This window comes from Triturus cristatus, chromosome 4_2, assembly GCF_964204655.1.
Source record: "Triturus cristatus chromosome 4_2, aTriCri1.1, whole genome shotgun sequence".
Taxonomy (NCBI): domain Eukaryota; kingdom Metazoa; phylum Chordata; class Amphibia; order Caudata; family Salamandridae; genus Triturus; species Triturus cristatus.
The window spans coordinates 857,428,659-857,452,631 of NC_140586.1; the positions used below are offsets into that span (position 1 = coordinate 857,428,659).

The 23,973-nt window shown below is 48.3% G+C and overlaps 2 protein-coding genes across 5 annotated transcripts in view; one reads left to right on the forward strand and one right to left on the reverse strand.

The window, feature by feature from the left end:
* Nucleotides 1-12,162, reverse strand: part of LOC146835261 (uncharacterized) — a 339,148-nt gene extending 326,986 nt beyond the window's left edge. For 2 of the 4 annotated variants that reach the window (XM_085602842.1, XM_085602839.1), the window contains exon 1: nt 12,047-12,162. The gene's annotated coding sequence lies outside the window, so the exon portion shown is untranslated. The other 2 variants (XM_085602841.1, XM_085602838.1) reach the window with 1 other exon arrangement.
* Nucleotides 12,163-12,211: 49 nt separating this feature from the next.
* Nucleotides 12,212-23,973, forward strand: part of MMACHC (metabolism of cobalamin associated C) — a 35,911-nt gene continuing 24,149 nt past the window's right edge. The window contains exons 1-2 of the mRNA XM_085602834.1: nt 12,212-12,324; nt 15,558-15,752. Of these exons, the coding sequence (XP_085458960.1) occupies nt 12,253-12,324; nt 15,558-15,752 (267 nt within the window). The 5' untranslated portion in view covers nt 12,212-12,252. The remainder of the gene's footprint in view (nt 12,325-15,557; nt 15,753-23,973) is intronic.

The following is a 23,973-nucleotide window of genomic DNA, read 5'->3' on the forward strand; positions in this document are numbered from 1 at the left end:
GATGAACAAGTCATGGCGCATCACCATGTAATCAACAACAGATAACTCAGAAGCCACCATCGAAAAAGCCCTTATTTTGCAAGAAAACCTTCTAGTCTCTTACAATGAACTCCTTGACCTGCTTGAGATTGGTTTCCCTATCATAAGCCGCCAACCATGATTGCTCCAATACAGCATCCAAGGCTGCCACGACGCATTCAGTGTCCTCAACATCAACAGCATCACACTCATCAGACAAAGCCATACTTTACAAGCAGTCTGCCCTGAAGTTTTCCCCTCCAGGTAGGTGCTTAACAGAAAAGTGAAACTCTTGCAGTTTCGACAACAACCTCACAAACCTAGCTGACACCTTTCCTAAACCAGTACCACTCAGTATGTGCATAAGAGGTTTGTGGTCGGTAAAGACCTCAAACTCTCGGCCCCAGATGTAACTCCTGAACTTGTCAATCACCACACACAAGCCAGAGCTTCGCGCTCAATGGTGTCTCTGATGGTCTAAGCATCAGGGCGGCAAAAGCTATGGTATGTTCCTTCCTTGCAACCCAGTGTCCCAAAATTGCTCCCAATCCAGTGAGACTTGCATCCTCCATGAGAAAACATTAACAGTTATCCTAAAAGGAATACCAAGCAGCAGTTTCTACAATTAGTTTCTTGACTGAGATTTCATCAGACCAAACAAACTTTGAGCCCTTCTGCAATAAATCACGCAAAGGCACAACAGTTTGAGCATAACAATTCACAAATCGTGCGTAGTACTCTGCTAATCCTGAAAAGGACCGAAGAGCATCCTTATCTCTGGGACCTGCAGCATCACTAATGGCTTTAATTAAGGATAACTTAGTTCTGATACCCTCTGAGAACACACTGTGCTCCAAATAGTCTAGCTGCTGCGTACCAAACTTGCACTTATCCTTCCTAATGGTCATACCTGCCTTGTCAAATCCAGTTAGTCAGAGTCTTCATATGTGTTTCCCAATCAGAAGCAAACACCAAAATGTCGTCCTGATAGGCCCGGACCGCCGGGCTGTCTCCAAAAAGATGGTCCAGCAACTTTTGGAAGACACTGGCCGCAGAGGCCAAACCGAAAGGCAATCTGAGATATTTGTAAACTTCAAAAGGAGTAACAAAAGTGGTGAATTCCTATGAGTCAACAGTCAGGTGTATTTGGTACGCTGAACGCAAGTTGATAATAGAGAAAAATGTGGCACTCCCCAAACTAGCAAGAAGTTCTTTAATTTTGGGGAAGGGATGACAGTCAACCACGATATTCTTGTTCAAAGAGTGCAAATCAGAACCCTAGAGGAGGAGCCTAGCGCGCATCCAAGATGGTCGCGTGAGCACAGGGCTCCCCGGACCCTCTCTGCTCCTCGGAATCTATCCTGAGAATATCCTGACGTGGCTTATGGAATCTGGGAGATAAAGACCAGCTGAGCATATATCTCTTTTCAAAACTCAAATCGGACCTGGGAATCCTGAGTTGTCGTCGTCGGAACTTTTGGGACCCACCCGACGGAGGTGACCGGGGTGAAGGTGACCAGAGGGGCCGGGCTGCAATTGAACAACAGCGGCTTCAGCGCGGTGCCAGCTGCCGATCCACCACTTTCGGTTTCGGTTTTGCACTTCAGGAGACCGGCAGGGGGGTGCGCTCGGGGTGGCGAGGTGCTTCCTGGGCCTCTGCATGAGGTTTTCTTTCACCTGCCACTAGAGTGCATATCGCCTCGGACCCCCTATACCGACATTTTGTGGTCTTCTTGCTGGTGCCCTTACACCTCTTGATTGGAGGTCCCCTTGAGTGACCGTGTTCACATGGGGGGCAAAGGGGGTCCCGAGGGCCGCAAGACCAAGGCTCCCCTCCGCGGGGGAGCGGTCCAGAGCAATAACATGGACCGCTACACCCAGGGCAGGGGGCCCTCTGGCGCTGCTGGCCTCCCCTCGGATACTGCGGAGGGAGGCGCGACCGTCTCTACGGAACTATCCCTGCAGGACATTATGGGCGCCATTGATGGCATTAGGGAAACCATCGCGACGCAATATGAGGCCCTGGCCCGTAAGATTGACACTGTTGCGATTGATGTCACCCTGATCCGGGCCGACCTCTCCAAAACTAACGAGAGGGTCCAGGCTCTCGACACACGGACCTCCACCCTCGGTGCGGAGGTGTCGGATCTGCGGGCCGCGCTTGGAGACATCAGGGTGGTCAACGATCATATGGCCCGGCGGCTTGAGGACTTCGAGGGACGGGCTCGACGCAACAACATCCGCGTCATAGGTGTACCGGAGTCCTCCGACGGCCGCCCGGTTGACCTCGTGGTCGAGGAACTTATCCTGAAACAGTTGTCCCCGGCTGGCCTAAGTAAGTTCTTTGCCGTGGAGCGGGCCCATCGAGTTCCGGGCGGTCGGCCACGGCCGGGGGCCCCCCCGAGGCCTATCGTGGCCAAACTGTTCTACTACAGGGACCGCGACGCTATTCTGCAGGCCTCACGGACTCACGGCCCGGTTCGTCATGAGAACTCGACCATCAAAATTTTTATCCGGACTTCACGCAACTGGTCCAGAAACAACGGATGGGATTCCAAGGGGTGAAGCGTCGTCTCCGCGAGCTGGGCCTAAAGTATTCGATGCTCTACCCTGCAAAACTCCGAGTGGAACATGGGGATCGGACAGCCTTTTTTGACTCTCCTGTGGCTGCAAGTGACTGGCTGGACTCTCTGCCGGACGGAGGTGGCCGTCCCGGACCCTCTGCGGGCACCGCGGGTGACGGGTCCCCTTTAGAATGACTTTTGGTCCTTGATTTTGCCGTTTTGCACTGTACAGTCGGGTCTTATTTCATTTGCATATTGTGTTTTACCAGGACCAGTGACGGGGGCGGGCGGGGACGGGTCCCTTACCTCCTCTGGGGTCTTTTCGTAGAATGGGGTTAGAGGGGCGACAGGCACACTGCAAGTTGGGGGGGTTTTTTGGCCCGCAGGGGTGCAGGGTGGGGGGAGTTGGTCCTGGGGTGGGGTTGGGGGGGGAGGAGGGGTTGTTTTGCTGTGTGTTTTTTGTTTACAGGGCGAGGTACTGATTTTTGTCCACATCTGGGAACTGTGCTGCAGGCTTGGGGACCCTTGGTCTATTGGGGGGGATGGGGGGGGACGGGTTGAGGCTTATGTCATGGAACGTCAATGGGTTGGGGGACCGTATCAAGCGGGGTGTAGTACTGCAATATTTGCGTCGTTTGACTCCTGATGTGGTGTTTCTCCAGGAGACGCATCTGGTTGGCAATGTTTGTCATGCAATGAACAGGGGGGGATACCGCCTCGTGGCCCATTCTGGTTTCACAACTGGTTCCAGGGGGGTGGGCATTCTCCTGCGAACCTCACTTCCGGTGGAGATCACTAAGATAGTCTCGGATGACAGGGGGCGCTATGTGTGCTTGACTGGGAGGTGGGAGGGGCAGCCCCTTGCCCTGGTTTCAGTTTACGTCCCCCCGGGCCTCCAGAACTCCACCTTCACTGACTTGGGTCGCATGCTGCTTGACCTTCCGGACAGCCTCCTGCTCATGGGCGGGGACTTTAATTCTGTGGTTTCGGGTGAACTGGATCGTCACCCACCAAGGACCCTCCCCGCTGCCCAGGCATGGCTGGGTGGGATGCTGGAGACCTTCGGCCTGGTGGATAGTTGGAGATTAATGCATCCGACCCAATGTCAATTCACCTTTCACTCGGGGGCGCATGGGAGTCTCTCTAGGTTAGACTACTTCCTTATGCCCGCGGCGCAGACTGGTCGGATCCGAGAGGTCAGGCACCTGGCGCGGGGTATCTCCGACCATTCTCCGCTGTGGCTTCTTTTTGACACCGGGCCGCGGTCTGCAGGGCGGATCGCTCCCATTAACCCATGGTACCTGCGAGACCCTACGACTCGTGACAGCCTGGTTAAGGCTATGGACCAATACTTCCTGGATAACGAGGGGTCGGTGTCGTCTGCAATGTCCCTGTGGGAAGCCTTTAAAACCGTGATCCGCGGACACGCCCTTTCCCAGATAGTGGTGGCTAAGAGGGTCAAGAGTGAGGCAGTGGTGAGGCTGGAGACTGACATCTTGGGGCTGGAGTCGGCCTTGGAGGCGAATGTCACTCCGGACGGGCTCCATGCCCTCAGCCTGAAACAGTTTGAATATAGGTCCCTGGTCACTGACGCGGCCAAAACTATGTATAGGGAACAGCAGGGTCGACTGTACGATGCCGGGGACAAGGCGGGAAAGTTGATCGCGTGGCTGGACAGGAAGGAGAGAGTGAATCGTGTGGTCCCGGAGTTGCGTGCTGCGGATGGTGTGTGTGTGACGGAGCCTGACGAGATTGTGGAATGTTTTGCCGACCACCTCCGGGCTGTGTACTCCCCAGTGACTGACAGGGATGAGGACGACTCTCGCCTTCTACTGAGGGATATCGCCTTGCCCGGCCTGTCTGTTGAGGACCGTGAGCGGCTGGACGCCCCCTTGTCGGCGGATGAAATAGCGACCGCGATCCGCTCCCTTCGCTCGGGCAAGGCTATGGGTCCCAACGGTCTGCCCATTGAGCTATATAAATTGCGCCCTGACAAGCTTGCGCCCTTCCTCAGTCGCATGTTCCGTGAGTCTCTGGCGGCGGGTTCCCTCCCGGCCGACCAGCGTTTGGCCACGATAGTCGTTATCCCCAAGGAGGACAAGCCGCGAGACCGCTGTACTTCTTACCGGCCTATTTCACTGCTAAATGCGGAGCCTAAGATCCTGGCGAAAGTCCTTGCCAATCGTCTGTTGAGTGTCGTGTGCGATCTTATTCATCCGGATCAATGCGGATTCATCCCGCATCGTAACACCGCTCTTAACTTGCGGCGTCTTCACGGCGCCCTTGCCAGGGCGGAGCTCCTCTCCGAACCGGCCGTGCTGGTTTCTTTGGATGCCACGATGGCTTTTGACACCATCGAGTGGCCATTCCTCTGGGCTGTCTTGGCTAAATTTGGCTTTGGGGAAGGATTTATTGGCTGGGTGAAGCTTCTTTACACGGGACCCATGGCTCAGGTGGTGGTGAATGGGCGGGTCTCTCGGCCCTTTGCCCTCGGCAGGGGCACGAGGCAGGGATGCCCGTTGTCCCCTTTGCTCTTTGCTCTCGCCCTGGAGCCACTCGCGGCTTGGCTCCGCTGGGAGCCCTCGCTTAGAGGGATCCGGTGGGCCCCGGGCTTTGAAGATCGGGTTTCGCTGTACGCGGACGATATTCTCCTATATCTCACCTCACCGCGGCAGTCGCTCAGTGTCCTCTTTGACGTTCTGACTTCCTTTGGGAATAATTCGGGTCTCACGATCAATTGGTCTAAATCCTGCGTCTATCCGATCTCCGGTGGTCCTCCTCTCCTGCCGCCTCGGCTTCCGATCCAGGTATCTCTGAGCGGCTTTAAGTACCTGGGGATATACGTTTCGCTGGACCCGGTGGCTCGCTATGAGCAGAATCTCCTGCGTCCGCTTCGGCGATTGCGAGAGGACACGGCCCGGTGGTGCAGGCTGCCCCTGTCCCCGCTGGGTCGGGCCGCGCTGTTCAAAATGATGTCCCTTCCCAGGTTCCTCTATGCACTCCAGAATTCCTTCGACGTCATCCCAGTGGCCTACTTTCGGGAGGTAGAGAGCTTGCAGAGGAGACTGGTGTGGGACGGGCGGGCGCGTATTGCTCTTGCTAAGCTTACTCTCCCCTGGTACGACGGGGGCATCGCGCTTCCCGACATTCGCAGGTATTATTGGGCCGCGCAGCTTTCGGCCATCAACCATGCCACGTATGCGCCTGGCCTGAATCCGGCGTATGAGATGGACAAGTTCCTGCTTCCCGGCGGGGACTATAACAGGGCGCTTTACTCCCGCTCGGCTGGCCGGACCCTTACGGGTCCTACTAAGATTGCGGTGCGGACCTGGAGGGCTGCCACTGCGGCCACGGGCTGGAGTGAGCGACTGACATGTGCTACTCCTTTGTTTGCCTCCGATCGCCTGGGGAGCCTTTGGACTACGAAGGGGTTTGACCAGTGGGACACGATTGGTATCAGCAAAGTGGGAGACCTGTGGCATAAGGGCGCGGTTAAGACTTTCGCGGCTCTTCAGGCCGAATATGAGCTTACGGACAGGGAGTTCTTCCGCTATGCCCAGGTCCGACACGCCCTGCTTTCGGTCTTTGGAGAGGGGACCAAGATCCCGGTTTCCTCGCCCCTCGAGGACCGCATACTTGACGGACATGTCCCTGACAGTACTATTTCTTTAATTTATAAGAAACTGATTAATCATCGGGCTGACCTCTTGGTGCGCCTTCGGGAGGCTTGGACGGGGGACGGGGTGGAATTGGACGACGAGGACTGGCAGTCTGCACTGTCGTCCCCCAAGGAGGTCGCCATTCCAGCCCGTCTCCGGTTGGTACAGCTTAAGATTCTTCACCGGGTGTATGTGACGGGTCCTCTCTTGGTCTCGATGGGATATTCCGACGATGGGCTCTGTAAGCGGGGTTGTGGGCTCAGCGCCACCTTTCTCCATATCCTGTGGGAGTGCCGCGAGGTGGCGGACTACTGGCGCCGGGTACATACGGTTATGGGACAGGTCACTGGGGTTGTGCTGCTGCCGGAGGTGCGTCGCTGTGTCCTGAATGTGTGGGAGCCCAATGATTATAGCGCGGCTCAGACTCGGTGGGCGGCCCTGGGGAACATGATTGCCAAGAGAGATATAGCGCAGCTCTGGGGTGCCCAGCGGCCGCCCACCGTGTCAGTATGGAAGGAGAATATGGACTGGTGTATGTTCAGGGAGAAGACTGTGTATGTTGCCCGTGGTAAGCCAGGGGCATGGGGCAGAATCTGGGGGCAATGGAATGCATATCGCGGGGGTATCTGTACGCCCCCCCGGGTGGACACCGATATTGCCATGTCCCCCTGACCCTTGACGGTTCCGGGCACCTTTTGGAATGACTACATATAGACGTTCATTTCCCTTGGCCCCCCCCCCCCCGTCCCCAGCCTCCCGGTACTCCTTCCTTTCGCGTGCTGCTTAATGGTCTGACCTGGAGTTCCCCGGAGGAAGCCTGACCTGCGCTGTTTGTCTTTATGCCTCGCCTTTTGTTTTTCTTTTAGTTTTTTGTGTTTGTTGGATTTAAGTCTCCTGTTCCTTTAGAACTATCCGGAGTCACTACGGGGCCGAGCCCCGGGAACCGACTGCAGCCTTGATAAATGTATATTTCATTCTGTACTTAGCGGCCGGCCCTGGCGGTTGTAGGCCCGTGCTTGTAATCGAATTATTGTTCAATAAAAACTTTAAAAAAAAAGAGTGCAAATCAGCACATAGCCTGACCTCCCCAGACTTTTTCCTCACTACAACGATGAGGGAAACCCACTCCGAGGTATCGCATGGTGCTATCACACCTTCATCACACAAGGATTTCAGAACGGACTTAAGTTCATCTCTATCACTCAGGGGAAGGTGACGCACCTTATGAACAATGGCTTGAGCGTTCGACTTAAGTCAGATTTGATGTTGAAAACCCTTGATTGTTCCAAGTTTGTGGGCAAACAAGCTCGGAAAATGGTCTAACACCTTCCTGATATCCAAAGAGCGTTCCTCACTCCCTACACAACCCACCTGAACATCATCTTCCTACTGACCAACCTCAACATAGCCTTCAAGTACCTTTCCCACGGTGATGGGATGATCCAAACCCAGAACTAAGTACAAATCCATTCTCGCTAGATCCTGCCATCCAATTATGTTGCGTCCTTTGACAGCAACGTAAACTTTGGTACAAATAGACCTTTCCAAACATTTCACCCTGGAAATGAAGTATCCCAACACGTCTATACCAGACTCGCCGAATGCTTAAGGATTCACATCAGTCTAAGTAATAGTGACAGTTTCTTTCCACATGTCAAGGAACAAGAGTTCTGATAATATTGTGATCAGTGAGCCCGAATCTGCCATGACTGGTACCTCAATTCATCACACCAAGGTCCTTTGACCTTCTTTGCATCGAAAACAGCATTGCCTTCCACAGTCAACACATCATGCAATTACTCAGACCACACCTCAGCAGCATCAGCGATCTCAACACTTGTAACTCTTGTGATTTTCTTCAAGATCTACACTCACCTTGGAAGTGGCCCATTTTCTTGAGAAGCATGCATCTTTTGCCCAATGCAGGGCAACTGGGATTATTACTAAGATGAGACCTGGAACCACATCTAAAACAAGAGGTGGAACTCCTCTTAAAAGGTTGCCTAACAGGTCTAGACAAGTTCACTGCATTCACAGAATTTGCTGTACACTCTCCAGAAACCCTCACAGCATTAACCTTATGTTCATTAAGTGCCCTCAATGCCACCATTGAGCGCTTAATGCTTTTAGCAATATCGATTGCTTCCATAAGTGTTGGTTTCCTGTAACTAAGCAGGTGTACCTGAATCTTCTTAGAAAAGCAAGCAAAGGCAAATTGATCCTGAATATAAACATCAGTGTGTGCCTCAAATTCACATGTGGATGCCAAAATTTGTAACGCCAAAATATATTCATCAACACTTTCATCTGCGCTCTGCCTCCTCATGAAAACGTTATGCCCTTCCAACATTATGCTTCGCTGTTCGTCATATTGTTTTCTCATGCCGGCCAACGCCTCCTTGTAAGCATCCCAGTGCTTACTATCACCAGCACCTCCTAGAGGAGGAGCAATGGAGGGTAAATTTTCAAAATCTTGCTGCGCTGCAAAACCCAGACAACCATATAGAATTGCTACTTTGTGTACGGGTGGAAACTTGACAGTGTCAATGGCCACTAGATGACTCAAAGCTTTTTACCCATTGCCGCCATCTAACGCTGGGCTTTCCTGGATGTTATAAGAAGGGGGAGGCTGCGCAAATTGCTGAGAGTTAGCCATGATGCAAGCATTAACAATGACACCAAAGCAAAAAGCTAACTAAAATGAATAAACCTTAGTGAACAACCAAGCTGAAGTTGAAACAATGGAGTAGCAAAAAGTTTTCTTCTTTTTTAATATGATAGTATATCAGTAAATGTGTATCAAGTGTCAGCAGAGAATTTAGAGTGAGCTTGTCAACGAAAGTGAAGGCTTGAAAGTGCAAAAGAAACTGAGGAAATCACAAAGAAAGGTGTGCCTGTCACCACGAGTGCAGGCAAGCTTGGATCTTACCTGTGGATCGGGAGTGGAAAAATCGTAGCAGAAGCTGCAGGCGTCGGCAGAGACGGTTAGGTCAGGGCCTTAACCTAATGCCCAAACCAAGACAGCCGCTTGCATGACGACGCTTATGTTTAGAAGTGTTGATGTTGTTGCCAAGTAGTGGCACCGACCGTGGCCTGAACAAGTGATGTAACGGGGCGGGACAGGGAGGCACTTCGTAAATGCCCGCAAATTGGCAGTGAACGCCCAGAGGGCTCTGGTCCCAAGAAGTCACCACCGGGCAAAACAAGGCGAAAGAAGCAGCAAGTGCGGCCTGAAGCAGTCTGAGGAGCTTTAGAGCGTCCGGCACAGCATGGAACGCAAGGTCGTTCTGATCATCGCCAAGATTTTAAGTAGAAGAGGATTCAACAAAAGTAAGGTTTCTTCAGTTAATTTATTCCAATCCAGACACCCACGACCGAGAGCTCCTGATGCATGTGAAGGACTCCTGCAACTGAACAAACGTTCACCGAGTCCTCACATTCATCGTTCCAGGTTCCAATCGTGGTGCACCATTCAAGTAAATACAAGGCATACATATACACAGAGTATCCACGTGCTACAGAATCAGGCTGGGATGCTCTTATATTACCCTGAGCCAGAGGTCCTCTGTTCTCATATATCTCTCCAAAGAATGGAGCAACCTGCCACTTCACATCTGAGCCTCCTCATAGCTTTCGAGTTGCGCAAGAATCTGAAGACCTGGCACTTTGAACAATCTCCCAGGAGACACCCACTTGTGAAATCACATGGATATCCTCCCAGATGATTAGCACATTAACCAACTAGATCAGAGGTCTTCAACCTGTGGGGCGCGACCCCAAGGGGGGCCCTGGAGTCCTAGAAAGGGGGGGTCGCACATTCCCCAGCTTCACTTGTCCCTGCAATACAAACGATTTGCTTTCCTTTTGGAAAAAGGACAGCTGTCTGGGAGAGCTAATTTAGGGGCATATTAACAAGCCAGGCGATAAAATTATCGCCGCTTTAGAGGGAGAAAACTGCCGCTAAAACGGCGATAATGGGCTTGATAATATGCTCTATGGAATTCCAAATGAAACCCATGTTAGATGTGAAGGACGTCTAACATGGGCTTCAATTTGAATTCCATAGAGCATATTATCAAGCCCATTATCGCCGTTTTAGCGGCAGTTTTCTCCCGCTAAAGCGGCGCTAATTTTATCGCCTGGCTTGTTAATATGTCCCTTAGATCCTTATCAGCTGCTTGCCTGAATGAAATGCAAACCACTTAATCTGCAAGTGTAAAGGATGAGCAGTTCTGGCTTTAATTGATCAAATAACTCCAAGGTTTGTGATGACAAAAAAAAAACCCTTTGAGTGGAAGTGCAAAGAGTTAACAATTGGGAAGAGAAGTGCTTGCTTTTAATTTCATTGCATTTACACAGCCTTAGTACTCCTAAAGAGGTGTTGAAGAGACCGTTATGTAAAAGAAAAATGAATTGCATTACATGCGATCTAGTACTACTACAATCTACATTTTGGAAGCACCATTATGTAGTAAAACTACTTGCACGGTTTGCAGCTTTCTTTTTTACTCTGTGTGTAATGCAAGTATAAAATAATGACTTGCATATTTACAGTGCTTTCTGTCACAGGCTGGGACCTCGCTGCACTAAAAAGACATCACTATTATCCACTGCACCAATCCAGATTTAATTATGTGGCTCTTTGGTTACACACAGACCTCTGCAGTACATTAACGGATAGAAGTTTCACAATGTACTGCATAGCATTTCCCACTAACAACTTTTTTATTTATTTTTCATTCACGCTGCCCATTATTTTATATGTAGATAGCTGATAGTGAAAGACCTAAAAAACCTACTGAATATTTTAGTGCTTAATTATGAGAGGCTTATATCACCAAAGCATCACTTTTTTTGACGCTCCAGTGGCGCACGCATCTCAACCATACCGATGAGGCGGTGGAAGGTTACCCTGCATGGCCTCATAGATATGGAGAAAGACATACCTGCGCAAGCCACTGCATTGCAGTATTCTGCGTCAAGGAGGTGTTCCATGGGCTTTGTGTGGGGTTCCCACGCAACACCCATGGATTTTGATGCTACCCCATATTTACAAAATCATGTAAACCTGGGAAGGCTCCAAAAACGGACGCCTCCCCAGTGGAGGCGTAACTAGGAGAAATATTTTCTTTTTTCCTCGCTTTTCCTCTTTCCATGTGCACTGCATTCTGCAGCTCACATAGAAAGAGGAAAGCGTCGCTCTGGATTATTTTTGTGGAGAAAGGTGCCCCTTCCTGTACAGAAACAACGCTGCCTAGCACCAACAAAGGCAGGGATTTGTGTGCCAAAGCAAGGGAAAAGCATAAGAATGCACCATATTTCATAAATATGGTGCATTCCTGTCCTTTCACATTGGCATAGGGCAGCGACTGCCCTATGCCAATCCCTCATAAATGAGGCCCTTTGTTTTTAGATACACCTTTGACTACACCCCCACACTCACTGACCTTTAGTTTGCTAAACGACAGGTTGTCGATGATGAGGAGTACCAGGTTCTAGAAATTTTTGTCAGAAGGGGGTCCTTAAGTCTAAAAAAGTTTGACAAGGAGGTCTCGGCATCAAAAAGTTTGAAGACCTCTGTTATAGATGAACATAAGAAATAGTATCAGCGCCTCTAAACGGGCATCTTTGGAACGCTTTAGTTATATAACATTGTTGACAGAGCCCCCTTACCTCGTGAAAGAGGTAACCTTCCTCTCTCCCTCACCCCATCCCCCCTTTTCCCGCGGCAGCACCGGAGTAAACCGTAAGACAAGGAACGGGGGAGCGTCTCAAACAATAACAGCGGCCTTCAGAACAACTCACCTGGAGCTAGCGGCGCAGGACACGTTCAAACGCTTCTCAGCTCCAGGCAACAGTGATCCCTCCCCTCCTCCTACGCAAGCGATGATGGTTCTTGTAGTCCCGAAAGGAACATGACTGTAACAATAAGGGGGCTAGATCGCGAAACAACTTCAGGTCCCGTCTGGCCTTGCGCTCAACCGGAACTGCGTCATGGCTCTGTGTGTATAATGGAAGCCCCCTTGGAACAGGCTGTGCGAGATGTTCTTGCACCTTTAGGATTCGAAGTGTATCCTTTCAAGGTACATAGATCAAGTGGTGTGGGCATTAACGGAAGCCTTTCCTTAGAGCCCGTTCCCGGTTCTAACAAGAAGTATTTGTTAGGAGGCGTGATCAGGGGCTTGCAGTTTCTCATTTCTTCACGAGCAGCAGCATGTGGAGTGTGTCTTTTATGTTTTTTAGGAAAGGGATCGGAAGTGTGTGGTGAAAGCAGCACATGCTTCAATTATTTGGCATAGGCTTTCGGAATGTGTTCTTTCAAAGTATACAATAAAGAAAGGTGAACGGTGAATTCTTTTGGTAGACATGCACTGCAACATTTCAGACGTGCCAAGCAACATACCTTAAAGTACGTAGACTAAACTAAAAACAACAGAAATGACCCTATTATTAGAAATATTATTGTAAGCCCTGTTTTGTTACCAGATCTACGACAAAGGCCATTTGATGTAAATCCGAGTTTGTACTGGTGTTATTGTTTCCGTGCACCGTTTAAAGTGATAACCCTGTATAAGTATAATTCAGGATTGTAAGTCAGTCCGTTATTCATCTGCTAATGCTGTAATGGTGTTTCCATGTTACACCGGTGCTTTCTCTTTTTGGAATGGTACGCGATTGTCAGCGCTACAGGTTTAGGCGATTGCCGATAGGCCAGAGGACTCGCATTGATTTAGCATCACATTCTTATAAATTATTAGTTCTGGTGCAGTCTGCGATCTGATTAAAATTGTCTTCTGCGCAGCGCTTCCTTGAGATATGGCCTCTTCATCTATAAATATAGATATTGAAACGTTTTAAGCCACAGATGTAATCAGAATGGTGTTGTCGGCTGCTGTCCCGACCCATTCAAATCCAGGGACATTGGCTCAAAAAAACCGGAATTAAAGTTGTTTCCGAACTGTTAGTAAAATATATCTGATGGGTCCCTTATTTGAGTGCTTGTTTTGCCACAGCCAGCTTTGGGGTTTATGTAAAGAAGGAATTTATGATTTCTGGAAATAATTTATATAAATGTGCAAACAGTTAAACAGCGTGGCTTATGCTACAGGCATAACTTTAACCCAGCTAAATATATTCCTTTTGGACGACTATGATGCAGGCTATACCTCCACATTTACTATTTAGGTGTGAGTGCACATACAGTGCTGACGTGCACAAAACAGTTACATCCTGCAATGTTCAAAAACTTCTTGTGTACATAATGAAAAAAGTGCCTTAACTTTTGGAGAGTTTGTATAATGCGTATATGTAACCATCTCCTCTGTTTACAAAGTGCAGGCATACAGTTTATTTTTTTATTTTTGGAGCAAGAATATTGTGGCATGTTATATGCTTGACCTGCATTTCCCAGTAGGTTGTATGCAATTTGTGCATGCTCTCCTGGATGTACATAAGGCAGGTATGCCAACACGTAAGTTGCGCACAATGTAAACATGTGGACTCTTAAGAGACTTACACAATACTGGTAAGCATCATTATTGGGATATCCACCGAATAGAAAATCAGCCACTCGTGGGTGTACGTAATGCATATGTACATCATCATATGTTGTGCACTTAATACAGACATGGAACCACTTCTGGGGTGAACTGTACCTGTGTATAGCTGAATTTCAAACCTTTACTTCTACAGTGAATGTTTGGAGGTCTAACTGACCATATCTCCATCACAGGTGCATGCGTCTACACCTCTGTACAGCTGATTCGGCCTATGATGACGGTTTATTTCTCCTTACACTCCAGATGCATCAATTAGCCTTTCAATCCCCCAGAATACCCCTTCAACCACAACTGTCATCATGGAGAGCATAGCCAATCTATTTTGATATACTGTTCCTGTTTGTTTACGCTATTGAATGCATTGTAGTGGAAGCTTGCATAAACTGTGTTATGAACTTCTTTCAGTCATTTCCTGTTGACACTTAGCTCAGTACAGACTTTTAGACCCATTGGGGCGGAAGCCATATACTTTCACTTCTGGTGACAACGTATGCTAGTTAGTCATTTTGAAATCTGAAAACCCTACATCCTTTTTAGCCACAAAATGCTGGTACGTTTGAGTGTTCGAAAGGACTTTCACATTATGTCACTCAAACAGTTCACAGGTATTGGCGCTAATGTGACCCCCATTGCCATGTGGCATGTGTACTAGTCTTCACATTTTCATCAGTCTGTGTGAACAATCTACAGGTAAACTTCTCAGATTGCCTCTAGAAATCCTCATAGGAGCTAAAAGTATCTTGGTATGCAGTACTCTAGTTTAGTTTGGTACTTGGCAAGCTCTCAAGTTGCTCTATGGTGGTCAAAAGTAGCCACCCAGTCCTTGGTTTTACTCTGTATCTCCTAAGGGGGTTTGCCTGATAAATACTGGGCTTGAATGCTTACATGATACCAGATGAACTACTCCTGCCTGACCTGGGATAACTTGACAGTTTTCCATATTTGTTATACAAATTCAGAATTAGGTAATTGAAAATTATGGCCAGTTGTGTACTTTACATGATTACAATTTTCAGTCGAGATTCTCAATTGCAATATCTTCTATCCCCTTGGACAGATCATGTTCTTGCATTTTGATCTTCGGTGCAGTGTAAAGTGATGGCACTTTACCACAAGTTGCTCATGGTTGCTTCCAGAAAGTTATTTTCCTTTTACTCCGACACACAGCAACTTAAAGTGTGTACAGTCATTTTTATTTCTCTTACTTCATCTATGTAGTGTACCCTTTGTACGGTTCAAACCAGGTAGCTCCTCTTTAAGAGGTGCACCTAAGCCAGGCTTGGTTTTTCAACTAACATAAACACAAAGCTCAAAAGCTGGACTTGATACTATCATGTAGACTTGTAGAAAATCTGCCAGGCTTGTGCAATCATAGCTGGCTTGTGGGCCGATGCCACTTGTCACCCCTGTCATCCAGGCCTGGCTTTCATCCGACAGCAATATGCTCTTAGGTACAAACGACTGGACTAACAGGCACACACCACTTCCTGGGGTCCTCTCTTTTATTGTGTTTGGCATGTTTTCTGCTGTTGGTTTCTATGTGCTGTAAGTAATGCTTGCTATCATGAGGATATGTAATGTCTCGTGAGTTATATTAATGCGCGCTGCATCTACTGCTGGCTGTAAGGAACACTGGTTATAAATTTGTCACTGTAAGCAACATTGGTTTTTATGCTTGTAGGCATTGTAAGTGACATTGGTTGCAAAGCCATTATGCAGAGTGCCATTTGATGTGTATGTTTTGTGTCTTTGTTCAGGTGGGGTGGTACAATGCCATCCTACAGCCTGGCTTCCATCTGCAGTATCATGAGGACACTTTGGCCTTCGTTGTGCTTAGTACACCGTCCATGTTTGAGAAAGCATTCAAGCCTTTCATAAGTCAGCAGCTGCTGCAGCGCGTGAGGGACCCAGTTGATGAGTGTGTCTCCTATTATATCTCAGCCATGAAGAAGGTAAGTTTGTGAAGGCCTCACTCATACTTGGACACGTGTAGCTTGTTTTTGCTTCTTATGTCCCACTGTCCTCTCTTCTTGAGCACATAGCCATGAAATGTTACAGCCATTGCAGTTTATGGCTACTGGGGTTCTCTAATCACCCCAATCTCGTGTCAGTCAGGATTGGTTTGCTGCTTAGTAAAGATAGGTTGGAAATGGGTACCTGGTGTGCTCAAGCATAAGCCAGGTCTGGTCGGGTAGTTTTTAGGTCTCGGCTGGCGTTGGAGCACGCATGCGCTCCTCGCCTCGAGACTTATAGTGATCAAGTCAGTTTTAGAAAGGGGCTTCAAGCCCCACCCCTTATTCCCATTGGCTTGTGTCACCGTTTATGTTAAACGGTGCACCGCCATTGGAAATAAGGTGTCCAAGGTGCCTCCTTTTGGCTTTTTTGTCCGTCCCCTGCGGACACGGTCGCCTGCTTTACGTGTGCCGTGAATACTTTTCTTATCTGCTTGTTTATTTGACAAGCAGATAAGAAATGTCTTTACAACAGCTGTGAAGCAGGCACGGAGCTCGCATGGGGACACGGGGAGGACAAGGAAATGCAACACAAGTGATGTGCATTGAAGCGACTTCGTGGCTCCGGTTCAGTGCTGTGACTTGCGTGTGGATGCATTCCCTTGTGTAGGCTTAAGGCGCGTGCAACACAAGTGATGTGCATTGAAGCGACTTCGTGGCTCCGGTTCAGTGCTGTGAGGAGACACCTTCACACACACTACTACTGCCAAACAAGATACCACTTCCGATAGTTATTCTCCAGCACCACACCATTAGCTCCAAAAGACAGGCTACCGTCTCCCCGCACAATACACTCACCTACACATTCACTCGACTGATGCTCACCTTCCTGAATTACCACCTACGTCACACGTTCTACTGAACTTCAGCCCCAGCACCAGACTGCCACTGCTAACCTCAGGGCCACCCTGTCGCCCCTGCCATGGTATTAGCGCCTCCGCGCTGCTAACGCCCATCACCGCAGCGCCACTGGTTCCACGGTATTATATTGTGTTATTTCTTTGGTAGAATTAGGGATGTGAAATAAAATAATTCATGTTAGCGCTGCGCTAAAACATTAAATATTTATACCAGGATCGACATTTTTGGTTTTAACGACTGACGCAAAAGTGGAGCAAAACGTACTCGAGGTAACTACTTCCGGGTGGATATCTCTATGCCACATGTAATGTCTCTAAATGTTCTGTTCTTGCAAGGAGTTAAAACCATTATAAACTACTCCAGACGCCCGCCTGTCTCGGCGGTTGACTGTAATTATAACATGTGGAGGCGCCTATCGTTCGAGGACAGGCTCTTTGAGCGCTACAAGGAAGAATGGCCCTAGAGATGTAAAAATGCAGAGTGGTCGACTGGCGCAATGGTGATTTTTTGCAACTGAAACAATTTGTGTATAGCGGTTACTGGACTGTGCTGGCTGCAGCTTCGTGGCGCTCTGTAACATAAACTGGCTCTTGCCACATTAAACACTGTTAAACATTGCTGCCCCGGCCCGCTAAGGTTAATCGGGCAGTTATCTGCCCGCCCTCCCCCACATCAATGCCTTTTTGCATCATTGTCCTCTTGGGTTTTAAGCAGCCCACGGGGGTGTAAAGACTGAGGCAAGAGGCAAGAGGTTCATGTGGGACGGGACAAGTTAAAAACAGTAAAGGTCCCTACCACCTTCTACATTCACTCCCTTAACAGTGGAAGGGAAAACAGTGTTTCTACAGAAGGTACAATAACCCCCAAAGGTTATAGAAGTCAGTGATGCTGTCCCATTTACACCTTTACTCGTTCGACCTTACTTGGGTGTAGTATAAGCAGGAGTATTTACTACCGTCCCCGGATTATTTTTATTGATTCATTTTGTCAAGCAGCTTAAGTCTTGTGCAGCGCGTCATGCAAGATGAGTTCCTTATTACGGTGCGGGGGAGGTCGGATGGCGGAGGGGGTTCTGGCACAATTGAGCGCTCCAAAGTTGAGTGTGAAAGCAGTGTGAGTTTCACTCTAATGAAGGTGTTCAAACAACACACTCATCCAAGCTGTGGCCTCTCTGCAGAGCACAGAACGAAGGTCATATTTGTGAGCGATTGCCGGGAATTAGGCAGGAGCTGCTGCGGTGGTTCAGTGCTGGGCTACAGGCAGGCCACAGGCACTGCAGAATCGGCTTATTTACGAGTCGTATATAACGCACATGCACCAGTCGATGTTCGTGCGCTTTACACAACCAAGCAAGTGCAAAATAATAATAATGTGCAAAACTGAAAAAAGGAGCTCGGGTTAAAAAAACACCACTCGGGGCCTACATCGGTTGTAACACCGTGTGCAGTGCAGCGCGTGACAACTCACACGGGGGCAAGACATGCACCGAATACATGCACTGTTGTGTCTCCTGCCTTGGGGTGTGCCAGAGTTTCATCGAGGTCAGGGTCCATCATCCATTTATGCCGTAAGTGCAGGTCTGCATTTGGCAAAAGTGCATCAGGCCAAGACCTGCTCTGAGGACACCTAAATGAGCATTGGTACAAACAAGCAGGCCTTTCAGCTTGAGTCTTCACTTATTGTCTTGGAAAACATTACCCAGAGTTGGAATACAAGATACAGGCAGCTGCGGTTGGTTAAATAAGAGGGCGTGGCTTGATGCAGGTACAACCAAGGTGAGTGTTTGGTAGCAGGTAGCGAAACAGTGTCTCTGATCTCGGCTTCGCTCTCCATTTGCTTGCGCTCATTTAGTCCGGCAAACGCCCTTAAAATGATAAAACCTATGTTATGATTGGAAGTTATGGGGAATGGAGGTGAGGAAAAGCAGGGATTCCCGGGCGGGGCAGGAGCTCTCAGCCAGCTGAGCTGCTGCCAGGGGGCATGGAGGACGCCACCCGCAGGCCTGGTTGTGCTTCTGGGATGGCACCATGTATGTACATTGTAGAACAAGCATAGGTTTTGCATTTACGTGAGTTTTACCGGTTGTCATTGTAAATGATTTTTTTTAATACATTGGATCATGGCGCCCGCACATCTTATTGTGCGCAGTTCGCCAACTCGTTTTTGTTTTCACACATTGAATCATGGCGGCCGGCAGCCGCGCGTCTTATTGTGCGTAGTTCGCCAACTCGTTTTTGTTTTTACACATTGAATCATGGTGGCCGGCAGCCGCGCGTCTTATTGTGCGCAGTTCGCCAACTCGTTTTTGTTTTTAGGTCGAGGACCGTCCGGTCTGCCGAAGGCAGAACCGGAAGTCGGAGATTTAATGTTTCCTAGAGTGGCTATTTAGCCCGCCTCTCTTTTTGCTTCTCCTCCATTGGCTGGCTTCCTAAACGGAGGCCAGCCATTGGAGGAGAGAGCCGTCCCTCCAAATAGGCTCCGTCTTTTTCAGATTCGGGGGCGTGTTCCGTGCTGTTCTTTCCACTTGTTTGCCGCGCCCTTTTTCGAACAGCAGAAACACGCCCCCGAATCCGAAAAAGTTTCGAAGCTTCCATCCGCCATTTTTTTGCCCCTCCTGCCTCCTATAGAGCCTCCCTTATCGTATCAGTCAATGTAAGCAGGCATTCCGATTGACTCACCTCGCTCCTTGATGAAAGTCGCTGCAGTCAGACCCTAATGCTATGCCAGTGGGAGGTGTCACGTTCGTGCTTTGTAATCAGTTTCTTAGTAGGTAAGGGAATCCAAATATAAACGGCAAAATGAATGCATTGGTAGGACTGCCAAAATGTAAACTTTTAAGAACAGTTTAGAACACGCATGTGTGAGGTGGAGTGCGACTGTAGAGCAGAGGCCATCTTACGTGTGGTTTTGCTGAATGCGGGATGGTTAAGGCACTAATGTATTGTGTGGATTCATACTATAACATTTGCATAGCGCTTACTACCTCGCCACCGGAGGATGTTGCTCTGTGGTTTAGGCGGTGACCACTCGGCAATTATTGGAACTTTTCACTTCCGAGGAAATACGCCGTTGCCCCCAGTGTGTCTCCAGTCTAACAACGCTCCTCTCTGTTTCACGTGCCACATAGGACTGAGCTCTACCAGCTGTGCCACCAGCCTGATTCTTCGGCCAGGTATAACAGGACCCAGCGGTGGAGCATACAATGCCAGGGAGGAAAATGTGACTGCCTCATTTGCACAATTTATCCCAGAATGCACCTTCATTTTTAGGCTGCTTCGTTCAGCCAGACATATTGATACATAGTGAGTGTATGTGGTCCCGTTGGAAAGTCTGTTTTTTAAAGTATATTGGTATAAGAGTCCCGTCGAAGCCCCGTCTATAGTTTATATATAGGATTAGACATGACCTTTATATTTAACTAAAATTCTATGAATAATATAATCGTAGATGCTTTCAGTCTGCCTTTTTCATCCATTGGTCTCTTATTGTGTCATTTACATTTTTAGGTCGAGCCTAATTTAGACATGCTAATGGATGCACTGTCGCACTGACTTTGTTTCACAGCCCTCCCAGCAGTGTGTCCCACCCTGGAATCTAAATGATTGCATTTGACCTTCTTGTTTGTATTGTCGGCATAATGCGTAATGGATGAATGGTTCAGTTTATGACCAGCGTTCACGATTCCCCACCTTTTTCGGCCATGGGTTTATTGCTGATTAACGGCCATTGAAAGTCGTGCGCTTTATGAGTCTCCCTTACACCTGTTGTGTTCCGTCATGGATCGGTCCGTTTTCCAGTTACCACTCTATCTCACTACCTCACTATCTCACAACTTCTCTCTCTCAACACATCACTACCTCACTCTCTAGCTCACAACCTCACAACTTCACTCTCTCTCACTCACTACCTCAATCACTCTCTATCTCACTACCTCACTCTTTCTATCTCACTAACTCACTTTCACTCTCTCTTTCACTACCTCTCTCTATTTCACTACATCAGAACATCACTCTATGCTTATATATCACTACCTCACAACATCCCTCTCCCTCACTACCTCACTCTTTCACTACCTCACTCTCTCACTACCTCACTCTCTATTTCAATACCTCACTCTCTCTCTCTATCTCACTACCTCACTCTCTATCTACCTCACTCTCTCTCACTACCTCACTCTCTATTTCAATACCTCACTCTCTCTCTCTATCTCACTACCTCACTCTCTCTCTGCTAATGCAATAGGTATCACATATGCAAAAAAAAAAGCTAATGCCAATAGAAATGACAATGCCATTTATTTAGCGATACAAAAATAATAATAAAATAAAGAGCCATACCAATATCTCTACCTATAATATTGCCGAGACCATTGCATTGTAAATGCTTGTTACACATTGAATCATGGCGGCCGGCACCCGCGCGTCTTATTGTGTACAGCTCTCCAACTCGTTGTTACATCAAGGCGGCCGCGCGTCTTGAGAGGAGAAGGAATGTTGAGGTCCAGTCCCCTCTGTGAATCCGTACTCGGGACCAACTGCTGTAGTTCACAGCGCCACATTGCGGTTTCTTTTTCCACTTTACGCCCACAAACATGCACACACGAAACACACAAACAACCCAGGAATCGTGGACAGAGTAGAGGGGTTCAGAACTCTCTGTAGTTTCAACACCTTGCCGACCCCCTCCACCCTTTTGGAACAAAAACAAAGGATGTTATTGAGGGGTTAAAGGTAACACTACGATTCAGCCCTGCAATGTAATTTGGGGGTCAAAGGGCATGTAATGTCACCTGTTATGACTGGAACTTGATCAGTCAAAATACATGCAATTCACTGAGTCCGTGCTTTGAAAGGGTGTCCAACACAGGTCCAGGAAGGCGAGGTCCTGCATGGTGTTTTCCGGATAACTGCTGCCTACGTAAATAGTTTTCATTTACATTATTTCTATGTACATTACGTAAATATGTCTAATGTGGACTTCCTGAGCTTCGTGCAGGGGTCTGGCTGCCTTGCACCTAGGTCGACCCTCACAGGTTTACTTCCAATTAACAACATACTGAATACGTGCTGCTGAAGGCTCAATGTCATCGCGTCCAACAACACTCAAATCATTCACATCACTGTAAGCACACCCATATACTGGGAGGTAGAGTGCCAGAACCGTACCGGAAACGACATTCCAGACAGCGCTACAAGGCCATAGGAAATTGTGGATGTGCGCTACACAGAGCTTTACACCAGTGTCTACTCACAGATACGGAGTACATGTATTTTTATCATTTTAAGGGAAAAGTCCCTGTACTTCTCTGTGCAGGGGTGCACATACATATACTTAAGGATAGTGACTAGCGAGTTCCTGCACTTTTGTATTCCGAGCACCTCATAATTCATAACAATCGTCCACATACCAACAACAAGCATTGAAATGCAATAAGTCTCGCCTTTGATTAAGTTAAAGCCGTTTGCTTTGCTAATGGTATTGTATAGCAAAGCAAATGGCTTTAACTTCATGAAAGGCGAGACCTATTGCATTTTTTATGCTTGTTTGTTTTGTATCAGTGCTTCTGACTTTAGCCTTTTTCCCAGATAAGTACACTGTGAGTGTAAACATTGAACTGGGAAGAGATTCTTGGAACCTTGTTAAACATGTTGCTCCCCTGCTGTTCGTTAAAAATAACCATCAAAATTGACACGATGGGCTGTTCTACTTCATCCTCGTCAGAGGTCTGAACTCTTTTCTCATCCACCAGATCACTTTTTTTTTTTTTGCGCTCAGAAGCTTTTTATGGAACATTTTCAATAGAACACTGACAGACATGGCATTAACATTATTGGCTCGCCTCGTACCACAAAAAGCCAATTTTCACATATTTAACATTCAGTAGACAGCCGCATTTCACCTTCACATAGTATTACAATAGTAATTAATAAGCCGGTGCGGCGAAGTTTCATCCATTGCAGTCCATGCTGCACATGTAAAGCAAATGGATCAACAGATAAACCCTCAACTATAACAGTTCTTGGTCCAAGCTGCATAGATAGGGCCAAGTATAAGGTGAACCTCTATTATGGGGCACAAACTAAGGGAGAGGTGGTAGCGAGGGAGGGGTAAGAAAGGTTAGATGCCCAATATCGTAGCCGAAGTGGGGTTACTCACAGAGTTGTACTGCCCGCAATTTCGGGGGATGAAAGCAGGTGTGTTCCAGGCATGTACCAATGGGCGCCAAAGACGCTGAAATTTGGCCTCTGTACGTGTGAGATTATGATAGTTGTTCCACTGTTAACACATGCCAGAGGTAGGTGAACCACTGGGCACTAGATGGGGCAGTTGTCTTTTTCTAGGTGAGAGCGATGAGTTGTCATGCTGCATGGAGCATGTGGCTAATGAGTTTCCAGTCGGCGTGAGTCATTGCTTCTATTGCGAGGGGTTGTATGCCAGGATAACTGTGAGAAAAGAAGATGGTATGTGATATCTTATTAGGGCTTTGGTGTGTTCCAGGATTTCTTTGCAATAGATGGCAATGAGTCTGCATGACCACCAAATATGGCAAAAATCCCCTAGTGCCTCCCCACAGCGCCAACAAAGGAATGGTGAAGAGGGGTATATGGCGGAGAGGCGGGCCGGCGTTTAATACCATTGGTACATTAGTTTGTATGCCGTCTCTGAATGATAGACTCCTATAGGTTTTGGGTATATCTCGCCCTAGGGTGTTGTTCTGCTCGATTTTCACGGCCTTCTTGTGTTAACAAGTGATTGAATGTGACTTCAGTCTCTTACCATTCAAGCCTAAGGGTTAGAGTAGTGAATGGAGCCTATTTACTAGGCACTTCGACATGATTCTGTGCTCTTCCCCATAGATCAGGGCTTGCACACATAGCCTAGGGCCGTGGTTCCCAAACTGTGCGCCGCGGCACCCCGGTGCGCCGTTAGTAGCAGCCAGGGGCGCCGAGCACATCTTTGGAATGTGCAAATCATGTGGTGAGCAATTTTAACATGATGCGTCTTTTGATGCCCTACCTGTCAGCCGGCGTCAGGAATCGTGGTATGGCCCAGTGTTCTAATATTATCAGACTCATGCATAGGTCTTCCCTTTTTGTCAGTTTCTGCTGAGCTCTCAATGAATCGAAGATAATTGCATTTGTTTTTTATTTACACCGGCAGCCTTGGCTGTGTCGTCAGCCTTCCAGCAAGTGTGCCTCATTTAAATACACTCAGCTGCAGCGCAACATACTGGGGAGTTACAAGCGCCACCTGTAAAGTCCGGATTCATTGTTTGGCCCAAGAGCGCAGGGCCGCCTTC